At 35.1% G+C, this 13,601-nt stretch overlaps 1 protein-coding gene across 3 annotated transcripts in view; it reads left to right on the forward strand.

The window, feature by feature from the left end:
* The window catches only part of LOC145676470 (ankyrin repeat domain-containing protein 17-like), a 151,530-nt gene that overhangs the window by 86,469 nt on the left and 51,460 nt on the right, over nucleotides 1-13,601 (forward strand). For all 3 annotated transcript variants that reach the window (XM_081747272.1, XM_081747273.1, XM_081747274.1), the window contains exons 10-12: nucleotides 777-903; nucleotides 5,507-5,722; nucleotides 8,970-9,240. In XM_081747272.1, coding sequence (XP_081603398.1) covers nucleotides 777-903; nucleotides 5,507-5,722; nucleotides 8,970-9,240 — 614 coding nt within the window. The remainder of the gene's footprint in view (nucleotides 1-776; nucleotides 904-5,506; nucleotides 5,723-8,969; nucleotides 9,241-13,601) is intronic.

The raw sequence follows: 13,601 nt of genomic DNA on the forward strand, positions 1-13,601 counted from the left end.
TTGTATTTAAATGTTAATAACAGTTTCGAAAATTTTATTAGCTTTTGTGCTGATTATTTTGATATCATTCATCATCTGACGAAGTGATTAAGAGAAAAATATACTTCGATGGCTACTCCCCCTTGTAGTTATAAGAGTATTATACAGTAAAATCCGTCTGTACGTTCATTCACTAATCTATAGTGTTATCTGCTTTACATTAAGTGCGAGTAGTGAACTAAAATTCCACAGCTATTGCATATTTTACAAACTTGGTTAACTTAAAAACAATATCGAAGCATGATCTACACAGTTCATTCAGCCTTTGAGTTACAGCAGCTTTTCCAGAAACTGAGAAATCAGAAGAGGCGGGAAAATGACACACAGTCATCCCAACTCTGATGCCAAAGTAATCATGTGTGTCCCCTAACGATAGCAGATAATGATTTATGGCTCCTAGCTTGCTTTGTTTGTACTAAACAGCCGTAAAATATTGTTCGAATTTACTGCAAAATAATCCCGCTTCATGGGCCCTGATAGGTTGATATTGACGTTTAACAAATTGTCGGAAGTAAGAAGAATTATAAGGGAGAAGAAGGAAATGAGAAACATAACAAGAGAACTTTATAGTACATAGCATGACAGTGTAAATTAAAAAGTACGAATATTACTTAGTTTTTAGTTTGAATGTTCATACCCATTACGGAAAATTTTGCGCTGTTACCCTGAGGATAATATGGAAAATGTAATTTTCATGATACATTATTACATTCTTTCTTATTTGTTTCTTTTTATAGATATCTTCTGGAAGCAGGTGCGAACGTGCGTGCTCAAACGCAAACTGGTGATACAGCGTTAACGTACGCATGTGAAAATGGTCATACGGACGTAGCCGACTTGCTTCTGCAGTATGGTGCTGAATTAGTAAGTAGTGTTTATTATGTATTTAGATATTCGTTAGCGTAGTTGTGATTTTACTATCTGAGAAGACAGAACTTCAGTAAACGACATAAGTGCTTAAAAAAAAAAAAAAAAAAAAAAAAAGTATAGAAGAAATGCATATAAGTAGCGTGGGGTATAGACAATAATGAACTGAGTGAAGATTGTTTTAGAGCTCGAAACATTATGTTACGGACTGCATTGCTTGGCTTCAACATGATTACTAATGCGCAATATATAACGTAGTGTGGTAAATGCATAAGAAGAGTGAATTGCTACTATACTTATAATACAGAGACGTTTGACATTATAGATTCATCTAATATAGAGAAAAACAAGAAACAAAACAAGTTCGAGTGGTTATATTAAACGCCATTACTCTTCTGAATAGTAGAAACTAGCAGAAGTATACAAGCAACTCTTTTCAAGCCCCCTGTGTATGAGTTATCCAAGATAAATAAAACTGGTGCCGCACTGATTCGTATCGTCAGCGTAATAGGAAGCCCACCCTCCATCTAACAAAATATTTAACGTCTTTTCTACAACCATTGGTCGGCCAGTGGGAGCACCATATGAAGAACTCCACACAATTTGCAGCGATCTTGAAGAAAATACGTTTATCTCCAGACAACATACTGGTCAGTTTTGACATGATATCTCTTCACGAAAGTACTGATTCAGGATTCGATGTGATTTTTAGAGAAATATTTTCCATCATACATTGTATAACTGTTTCACCATGCGCTCACCTCATCATATTTTCTCTAATGGACAATGCTGTGAAGAATCCGATGAAGTTACCATGGGATCACCTCTTTCACCTGCGTGGCTAATTTGTTTATGGAGGATTTTAATAATAAAATTTTAGAGTCAGCACCATCAAAATTACCTTACTTCTGCGGACACCTTCGTTGTGTAGCTCCACGGACAGCAGTCATTACAAACCTTTCTAGACTTTCTCAATATCCGCCATCCAAACCTCAGTTTTACCTTGGAAATGCGAGGCGTGTATTTTAAGTACAGTTTTGAAATTCGGCCTGCAGCGCTGCGGTCGGCATCCTGCCCATGCATGCTGTGAACCTACATCTGCTGGCATGCCACAGACGCCATTACAGAAACATTCGACCGTGTTTACGTTTGTTTGTGAGTAGTTAAAATGCCTCTCCCAGCTTTGAAATATACGCTGTAATTTTTTGTTTTATAAGGTGTAAAAGTGGCTGAAATTCATCACTACATGAATGGTAAAATATATGGAGAAAACATTATGAGCGATGAAATGGTGCGGAAATGGCTTAGAGCTTTTAAAGATGACCACATGAATGTTAATGATGTTGACGAATCCGGTGCAGATTTCTTTCTCCATTCTCTCATAGAACTGACAGAGTGATGCACTGGACGCGGAATGGTCTAATACTTGATACCATTTAGACCTCTGTGACTCCATTCCACGTTGCATCAGAACTGTTCCGATGGCGAAAGGTGATCCAATGCCATATTAATCTGTAAAGTTGCACCTCTTTCAGGTGTTTCTATTAAATTATCCAGTATTTCAATATCTGTATATAATAGGTAAACATGATTAAGCAAAAGATTGAATGGAAGGGGGGAGTGCCTATAAAAGGGTGGGAGGGATTTCCGGAGGCTGGGATGAATATTTATACGGGTTGAAACTATATCGTCAGGATGGATGGATCAATGATAACTGTACTCAAAAAAATAAAGAATAAAAAAGCATCAGGTCCAGACGGAATTAACGGAGAAATGTAAAACAAGTATCTAGATAGATGGACCTCGTACTTAACAATGATATATAATACACGGTTAAAGCAAAGCATAGTTCCTATAAAGTGGAAAGAAGCTAACTTAGTAATCCTAAAGAAGAGTGAGGAAAAAGGCAACGAAGATCATAATTCTACAGAGCCATCCGCTTATTAAATTGGGAAAGTCTTTGGAAGAATAAATAGAAAGTTTTTTTTAATGCAGTACGAGTACGAGTTTACATAAGTTACAGTACAAGTTTAGATAAGGGAAAGGCAGAGAAACTTAGTGAAAAGACTAATCGACCTAATAGTCAAGAAACTTAATATCAATTAGTAATATATGCAGACATCAGTACTGCCTTTGACAATCTATCGTGGTCATCTATCTTTAGCAGTCTGAAAGAATTAAAAGTTGGTAAAACGATGTATGAAACAATAAGATAATATTACACAGATAGAAGAATCAAATTACAGGCCCCAGGAAAAGCGATAACAACAATGAGTAATAAAGAATGCCCACAAATATCAGTAATGGACCGGCCCTAAATTGATGTGGGAAATAGTAATACAACTCTGTTTGGAAATAATAGAAATTTACAGGAAACACAAGGGACTGTTATATACGCAGATGGTATAGCTATCTTAGCAATAGCATCGTGTAGAAGAGAAATAGAAAGAAAGGGAAATCAGAAAGGGCAAACCAAACAGAAGTTTTAAGACAACTTGAAGATTGATTCAAAGAAAATAAACTAGTTTTATTAGGAAAATTTACAATATTTGGTCAAAAGATATTAAGAGGCCCGAAATTAAAAAATAGTCAAGTAAGTATAAAAAGAGTCCAAGAATTCATACACCTTGAAAATTGGTTGGATGACAGACTTTAACAAACACATAGAAGAAGCAAGTGACAAAAGCAAAAAGATAGTACACAAATTATTGACTCTAGGAAAATGAGACTGTAAAATACCAGATAAATCTTTGGAACTACATAATAAAACAGTAATTACTTTAACTGTGAAATATTGTTAAGAAATATGGGAACACTCAATATTTGCAAATGTAAATTTAAAAAGAAAAGTGAACCAAGTTCAAAGAGGGGTACTATTAGGAACTCATAAACTAATGAAACATTTCAATTCCCTTGCATTGGAAAAACCAATTAACTTTCGAACATTAAGAATCAATATAAAATTCTGGCAAAATACAAATAAGAATATAAAAATTATACAAATACCAAACACAGATGAACTAGAAGACATCAGCAAAACCAAATGGCAGGAAGAGTGGACAAAAATACAGAAAAAAAAAAGGCTAAAGAAAACATACCGACAATAGAAATAAGAAAATATGGGAGAACTAAGTAAAGTAAGAATGGAATACTTTTCTGGACGTGAACCATTCAAACAGCACCTCAAAATAATAATAGAAGATGAAAGTGTGAGCGCGGCGAAATACAGACTACAGAACATGTTATATTGAATTGCAATAACAGCAAACAACGCATACAAGAAATAAGAGAAAGACTTAAAAAAACTATAGCATGCAGGACATAATTATGGACAAAATTAAATTCCCTGATTTCCTAAAGTTAGCAGAATATATTGTACAAAATTTATGGGATAAAAGGAAAGAAGAAAGAAGAAAAAAGTTGAACAAAAACAAGGACAGAACTAAAATGTAGTGAGTTTAAAAGAAGAATATTCGAGAGTAACAAACAGAAAAGTTCTGAAGGAGATATCCAAAACTGAACCATACTCCCTACATGTTTATGTTAAATATGTGTTGTGTGGGAGTGGACACATGAAGATGAAGGAAAATGTTGAAAAATTTACTTAAAAGTAAAAAAGGAACTATATATATAAAACAAATGTAAACTTAAAAAATACGTCTGTGTGTGTGTTTTATTTGTAGTAGAGTAGTTTTTTTATGTATTTTATATATTTGTAAAAAAAAAAAAAACAAATATATAAATAAATTTGAAAATGAAAATAGAAGGGCATAGTTTAAAATGTTAAAGGATCATGTCAGAAAGATTGCCTCGCCTCTCCTGTAGAGAGGCAGAAGGTCAGGAAAAGAGGAGAAATTAAATTTTAAAAAATGAGGACCAATGGTATTACTAACAAGAAAAGAAATCGATATATGTAAATTTGCGTTGTCGTAAAAGGGGCAAGATGATGACACCGTAGCGTAGGTTCCTCTTCAGTGGAGATAAATGGTGAGAGGACATATTGTGAACTGGTTCGGGTTATGTTGGTTGACATTTTTTTCTTTTCTTGCTTTCTGACGTTCTTTAATTGTTGTATCTTGGCGAAGTAGAGAGTAATACAAGATTAAGTGTATTCAGTAGTAATACAGGGGTGGTAGGTAAATGTCCCAACAGAGGCTCTAATTGAAAGTATGGATAGGTAAGGGGGAAAAATTGGCATTTAAAAGCTGTGACAGACTCGCAGAAGTGTAGGGACATACATATATTGTTGAAGAAGGTTGAAAGCTCTTAAGGAGGAATGTAGCTAACAATCTAACGTACAAGTAGAATAACTGTATTTTCAGTAGAGGTTGCACTTAATATGTTAGAAATTGACTGTTTGTATGTGTATAAGATTAAGATAGATGGTTGAACTGTTGTAGGTGTCTATTGAAATTCCTTTATTGTATTCATATTTTCTTGGGAGTTACATTTAAAACTTAATAATAATAGTACTATAAATCGGCTTGCTCGTAAATAGAAAATCTGGCAGTAACTGTGTAAGGCAATATTTAAATATAACTTTGTGTGATATATTTGTTTAATTGGGATAACAATAACGTAACTTACCTTTTTCTTTTAGGAACATGAGTCGGAGGGTGGCCGTACGCCATTAATGAAGGCCTGCAGGGCAGGTCATATGTGCACAGTACAGTTCCTTATTTCGAAACGGGCAGATGTTAATAAGCAAACTACGAATAATGATCATACTCCACTGTCGCTTGCTTGTGCAGGTGGCCACATGAAGGTTGTTGAACTTTTGTTAACTCATGCAGCTGATCCATTCCACAAATTAAAGGTAAAGTTTTTTGTTTGTTTGTTTGTTTTGTTTTGTTTTGTTTTGTTTTTAACTGGAAAAGTAGTATGACAGTTTTCAGTTAAATTTCAGATTTATTTGTGTATTATAACAGAAATGGCTAGGGTTGAAAGTACCTTGATTTAATATGTTAAGGGTCTCATTTTGTGTAATAACATACTTACATATGAATAAAAGTATAATAAAGTAATTAACGTTAACTTGTGTATGTTTTCCTTGTTTCATAGAACATATTTGTTTAAATTGATTTACGCGTGGTTAAAACCTGTGACATAAAACAGTTATTTAACAACAAACTAGTTTTGAAGTTGTGTTACATAGTGAAGAACAAAAAAAAATCGATAATTCATTATATTCGTTTACTTTTCTTTGTTTCACAAGTGCAGTGAAACTTCAATGCTTTTGGAAAATCAGTTGACGACATTCGATTACTGTGATTTTTTTTTTTCAGTTGGAATGTTATTTTTTTAAAAGTAAAACAATGAATGATTTGCTTTGCAATATTCCTTCTGTAGTAATATCTTTTTACTTGGATTTGAGTGGGCCAACTTATAAAATGGAATAAAAAAATGGTAAATAAAAGTAATTCAGTACGAAGTCAGAAATTTATTGATTTGCAAAAGTTTAGGTATTTGACTTTCCAATTATGTTGTTCTGCAAGTGGTTATCTTTCAAATAGACTAATTAGAGACGGATATATTCAACGCTCGAATATAATTACATTAATTTATGCAGTAGTTATATAACAAGGTACAAACGCAACGCTTCCTAACATCCTTGCAGTGATTTCGCATATGTAGGGAGTGAACATAAATTCAGTTCTTTTATTAGGAATATAATTAATAATACTTGTATTCGCATCTTGTTTTAGCATTAATTAGTCACAATATTATTGCTAACACTTGTCCATCCATAGACGTCAATGAAAGAGTAGCTTCCACAGTAGGGACGAATTTTCAAATGTGTGAGAATTATGAAAACGTTTAGTGCATGTGGTAAGGTGAAAGATAACAGTTATAACTTTAATTTAGGTACTTCTTGCTTAATGTAGATTAGACTATTTAATATTGAAAAAAGGATACTCAAGAAACATTGTAGTCGTATTTGATACGTAGGATAATGAAAGTGATAAGCATATTCTGAAAGAACTACATTATTGAATGTCAGTAAAGAAAATATGATATCAAATTCGAATTAAAAAAAAAAAAAAAAAAAAAAAAAAGACCAAAGTATGATACTGCTTTCTGTAACGATAGAATAATGAATTCATGAACTTTTTCATGGAGAAGGTTTAGGACATTAGGTAAGGAAAAGACCAGAAACCAGTTGACAAGAATAGTATGGTATCTGGTACTAACTGGTTCATATTAGCTTGCTGTCTTAAATAACTTGAACTAGTAAAACAAGTTACTGAACAAAACAGCGTTTGTTTTAAAATAATAATTGTGTGACAGTTTCATCAATTAACTGAACATAATGTTTTTACAGTGTCTGATGAAGCCAGTATGTTCATTTAGTTGGCGAAACTGTCAGTTATTATTTTAAAATAAATGTTGCTTTGTTCAGTGATTCTTTTTCTAGTTCAAGTTATAATATCCAGCATAACCGTAAATTATTTCATTTTACTTTATTTTACTTCATTAAATTAATTTATTTTTTATCCTACTGGTGCTGTAGGAAAAAGTGGAGAATTTCAAGATATTTTCTAGGAGTCACGTCGGTCGTATTATTCAGATTCCGTTCAGAATATGCCTAAATGCATCAGCCTTCTATTACTGTCTAACTTCGTTGTACCATTATTATGAATGTAAATGCATCTTTAAACACACCTTCTGTAAATAGGTATCCAGAAAATGCATTCCAATAGACGATAAAATGAAACATGAACATGAGAAAAAATGGTTGTATTACCGTGGAGTTAGTGATACAGAACCTACTTTTCAATATATTACCATCTTTGTAAAGGGATTTGTTATAACGCGGCACCAGCTTTTGTATGCTGTATCAAAGAGAAACATCGTCTGGCCGGAGATCGCTTCAAGTGGAGGAAAGGTGGAAGTTGTTGGACACGGTCGGGGCTGAAGGGGGGGGGGGATTGAGTAGGCTAGGCGCGAGGTCAGGGCTGTAGGGGTATCCCAGCCATATTGCTGTGGGGTATTCTGCATGAGCCTTGGTGTATGGAAACCGTGTTACCATGCACTAACTTATTCCTACGCTCTCTTATTCTGGATCTCCCTCCGTATATGCTGCAAAGTGTCAAATACCTCTCGGCAGTGATAGTGTACCCCTGGAGTAAGCAGTAGATGGGGACATCCTGTCGGTCCCAGAAGACTGTGTACAATACTTTCCGGATAGACAATGTTCGTTTGAATTTGGTCTTGACAGACAAACCGGTATGACGTTATTGCATTTATTGTTGTTTGGTTTATAGCGTCACGACTGACACCCATGTTTCATCCTCGGTGACAGCGCTATCAAGGAAATGGTTACTTTCTAGCAGTAACTTTGCATAAAGGTCAAACGAACTCTAGGTGTTTTTTTGTGTTTCGCTGTTAGTTGTTTTGAAGCTCATCGTTCAGATAACTTACGAAATTAAAGCCCCTGAATAACGATCCCATGCAGCAGGGAACGGAAGATCTGTGGAAATTGATATGAGAGTTTGGCTGTCGTGAACCGCCAGTTCTGTAGAATTGCTTGCCGTAGTTTCCACAAATTTAGGCGAAACCATGAATGATGGGCCACTACGGTGTTCGTCGTGCATATTGATGGTGTAGTGCGGCCTGCTGTAAATTGTCTCCACATATTCTGACCATACCTTTAATCGTGACTACCAGTCCATACACTTCAGACAGCTACTAGTGGATCTGAGACCGACAGCTATGTAGCGCGGAGAAACCTGACTATCGCGCGTAATTTCCACTCGGCGGGAAACTGCATGCACGAAGCCATGTTTACCGTACCACAGTACTTTTAACATTGGCTCCACACCAGGTTTCTCCACTTTTGCACAAACTCATCCTGCTCTGACCATTTGTGACATCTTGGGGCGCTTTTGAAACTTACTTCCTAGATGCGCTTCGTATTTAATAGTTTGTTTTTCTAACAGTTAATAATGATATTTGTGATTAAATATTTTATTTATTAATGTGTTGTTGAGCAGTTGTTTTCCGTTTTGTAGAACTGTTTGAAATCTTGGAAGACAGACTTAATACTTTCTCTGTTTTTACAGGATAATTCAACCATGTTAATAGAAGCATCCAAGGGTGGTCATACAAGTGTTGTACAGTTGCTCCTTGATTATCCACACTCCATTATGATGACTCCCCACGGAACGTCACTACCTCAGATGCCTTCTCAAGGATCTGTGGCACCTGCAGTGAATGGTGCAGGTACTACTGCTTTGCATGAAGTACCAGAGGCTGTACGTGTCGTTCCTCAGGAAGATATACAAGTTAACACGGGCACATCAGGTTCAGTTAAGTCTACAGCGAGTCAAGCTGGTAAGTGTCATAGAAAGTACTCCAAGCAGTTTCAAATATATTGGCTCTAGTAAATTAAAGGCACCTGCATGTCTTCTGTATACCTCAACTTCATGGGAACGCCAGGATTGACAGATAATCAGCTCATCACTACTTCAACTTCTATCAGGCTTCGACCCATAGACCCTTAGACGATATTTTCTTAATTTAGATTCACTGCTAACTAGCACTTAAACTACGCATATAGTCAATAAACAGCTGCCTACTCACTGAAAAAAAAAAAAAAAAAAAAAAAAGCGACACTATGAAATCCTCTATTCCGAATTTCCGTACTCAATACCATGCCAACCTTCCCACTTCCTATACTTAACACCTTGGCAGAAATCGATATGGCATAGGTGCGAAGATTTTACATACCAGGATAAAAAGGATGTACCAAGTAGATCACGTTTGACTTGCCCTGGCTGTATGAGGACACACTTTATTCTGCTGGAAGATATCCCGCGAAGTTTCAAATTAAGGATATGTTTAACTACGTTACTAATGTGTGACAGTGGTACTTCTGAATATAGATACAGGCAAGCGATAAGTGTAATTTACTATTCCTTATACAAGGATACCAAATGTGAGTTTGAAAAAAAAAAAAAAAAAAAAAAGCGCGATCGCGTTCATGCACGCCGACGGACCCACACACGTTATCATCGTTGAATACTACCGCCCTTCATTCGCATCACTACTATAGCTTTTTTTGTTGTCGCGAAGACGTTCTTGGTGTTGCACATTGCCGGGCATAATAGATAAGAGGATCGCGGGAACATACTTTTTCTTATATTATGCGAACCTATCTCTTCATTTATTGATCCTTGTGCCTTACTTATCCCTACGAACCTAGCCCTTCCATTAGATATCCTTCTTCACTTAACTCCGTAATAATGGGAGTTTATTCTGTTGTATATTATTTTCAGTATTATTGTTATATAAATTAGTCCTAGTTACATAAAATGTGATACAAATTTTGTATGTAGATTTTATTATTAATAATAATACCTCTAATTCTACAATTACTAATACTTTTAATACTGCTGTTCCTGTTGTTACTGAAAACTACACAACTTGAAAGTAAATTGGAAGGTTGAGTTTTCCTTACCGCACTATGCAAGTAGATTTGTCATATAAGTTTGAATGTAAAGTCAGGATCATTTCCAAATGTGATCCATTGTGATGAATTTGGTGGTTAACCATTATTGCTACTGATAATAAAGGAATTATAAAAGATCACATAAAGGAGTTGGAAAAAAGAATAATGAATTCACTTAGATTACAATTTTAATATTTCCTTACTGAATCAAAATACTTCACTTCTGAAGATTAAAAATCCAGCGCCAACAAGAGGAAGAGTTAGCAGCCCCAAATATGGCTGACAGATATCTTAAGATAAAGCTGTGAACTGATTGCACCTACCACTTCCTTGGTGTGTAACAGTGCTGCGAGAGCCTAGCTGAAAGCTCAGAGGTCAGTAGCACTTCGACTACCATCCAGTACGGTTTCAACAGGATGTGGCGGAGATAAGGTTGTCGTCTTCTGGCGTATGGCAAGCTATATGTCTAAAGCACGCTACCAAAGCTATGGAAACAGTATACCTGGAAGGAGTCTCTAGTATACGAGACAACGGGCAGTATTGGAGCAGACATCAAATGACGAAAGATCAGACGATCACACCGGCTAAGGAAGTAGTAAAACATCATGTCCATCCCCCCAATTGACGGTGCGTTATTTTGTTAAGAAGTGGCTTCATGCAAGATATAACAAGAGCACAGCCAGCTTCAATACTCATCGATGTACTTGTGGCTGGTCAAAAATTGCATATTATACCCGAGCGAGCCGGAATCCAATGGAACCCAATACCATAATTCTCAATTGCGGACCAGTGTGGTGATGCAAAATGGAGGCGTCACCATAGCCTGTTGCCGTAATTTCGCCAGACATGAATGCGGCCATCATGATGCAGACAGAAGCAGGAAAAAAAGTATCTCATGGTGTTCTGCTCTTCATGTGTCGCTCGTGGCACCATTTCAACCTCACACGCCTATAATATGCAGTCAAAAGGAGCTACAGACTTGGTCGCTTTTCAAAGGTTCTCCACACGCTACGTCTTTCGTGGAGATACTGGTCGCTGATAACCACCCTAAATTCTTCTGCCAGTGTTCGAAATATGACTATCCTATCTGCCATATCCATGCGGATAAGTTGAGACTGTCGGTCCGTGATATGACAATAATTTAAATCCTGCACGGTTTTCTGTGTTCTCTTTTTGAGCCATAGATTTCATACTCTTCACTATGGCTTCATTTTGTCCCAACAAGTGGACCTGTCAGGGAAAGATAATTCGCAGTAAGTTACCACAGTTTTTCTGCAATCAAAGACAGAGTTGCTTCCACATTTGACGAGATCGTTATTTTTTCGTCCACACACACTCATGTCAGATGAACTCGGCTACTTATAAACTATCTCCCTCTAGCGTATTTCTGGTTACTGTTTTGAACTGATAGAGGATGCGATCAGGGCATGGGATGTATAGAGCTGCAGTGCTGATCATTTGTACTGTCTGTCCATTTTCTACACATTTTGGAAATGCAGTGTCATTCGGATTCTTTCCTTAGTTTTATATTGTCATGTCCAGTAATGTATTTTCTGTGTATTCCGTACATAAATACTGGTATAAGTAGTGGTAAAATATTACTCGTACATAAAAAGAAAGAAAGGAAACTTATTCACTAAATGGCTTCTCACAGAGAAAACTTGCCTAAGCCACCCAAACTTAGACCAAAAATATAACTGCTTCTACTACTTTTAAGGGGACAGACTACTAAATATTTTTCAAAAGCTAACAATTTTTTTTCTGCCCGTTTTTTGAAAGTAAAAAGAGATAATTAAATGTAACTTACCACAATAATAGTTAATGTTATTCTACATCCGAAAACAGGAATCGGAAGAATAATCAATGTCGCCATCCATAGAAATTCCAGTGTGGCCAAAATTTGAGTTACTCAAAACCTAGGTTAAGGCAGCGACTAGAAAAATGAACATAACGGTAATTGATGACTTACGTTGTCTTGGTTCCTTGTTAACTACTTTTTAAATAATATTTGTATTTATTTTGTACTAACTTACATAAGTTATTACAAAATAAATAAGTTATTACAAAATACATATAAATATTATTTTAAAAGGTAGTTAACAAGGAACCGAGACAACATGATAAGTTATCAGTTATCGTCGAATTAATTTTTCTAGTCGGTGCCTTGACCTAGATTTTTGAGTAATTCATATTTTGGCCACACTGTAATTTCTGTGGATGGCAACACTGAAAATTCTTTTGATTCGTATTTTCGGATGTAGAATAACATTATCTATTATTGTGGTAAGTTACATTTCATTATCTCTTTTCACTTACGAAAAAGTGGCAAAAGAAAAATTGAGAGCTTTTGAAAAATATTTAGTAGTCTGCCCCCTTAATAATCACAATATTAAATTGAGTTAATTTTGTTATGGTTGACTATCGTCTTCTCAGGTGTCTTTAATTTACTCACTCACTATTGTGATTTTAGTAAAGTACCAAGTTCTCAGATTTTAAATTTAAAATCTCATTCGTAGTCTTAAGACTGAATAATTGCTTCGATTTATTATTATTATTTAAGTAACTTGAATATCTAGTAGAATTTCAATTTCCTAATTTATTATTTATTAGAAATAACGCATATTTCTACCCTGGAAACTTGTGTCTTAAAGAATTGTTCTATTTTTTTTAATTGATTAATATATGCCACATTTAAAGTATGCCACAAATTAAAGTATACCTTAAATGGAATTCATTTGAGATTGTCGCATAGTTACAGCAAATTATAAGTTATCATATTGCTAAGTTCTTAAGAAATCGTATTAATAGAAAATTATTTTCTTCAGAATTAATACATAATACATTGTTTATCTAATCATAATGTAAATGTTTTCACAGTTTTGTGAATAAAAAACATGTCACACATGTAACTAATGTTAACGAGAAAGCGTGTGTGAGTGGAGATTTTGTAAATGCTGTTCTATAACACATTTGATTCTAATCATGAAATATATAAACTAAGATTCCTAATTTGAGCACATTTACGTTTTTAAATGTGCAGCAGTCACATTCGATACTCGTTGATCAGCTAATGTTATTGTATCTTCTCTATGTGATCGTTCGTTGTAGAAAGGTTAAAAAATATGTACCTAGGTAAATATACATTTTTCAAAAGCCCTTCCTACATATCAGTTCACTATAACATTTTAACAATCAGAGATACTTCAGTGAATTTATAGTGCATAGCGATGTTCACTTTTACGTG

Source organism: Thermobia domestica, unplaced genomic scaffold (genome assembly GCF_964235325.1).
Source record: "Thermobia domestica unplaced genomic scaffold, izTheDome1.hap1.1 HAP1_SCAFFOLD_153, whole genome shotgun sequence".
Lineage (NCBI taxonomy): Eukaryota > Metazoa > Arthropoda > Insecta > Zygentoma > Lepismatidae > Thermobia > Thermobia domestica.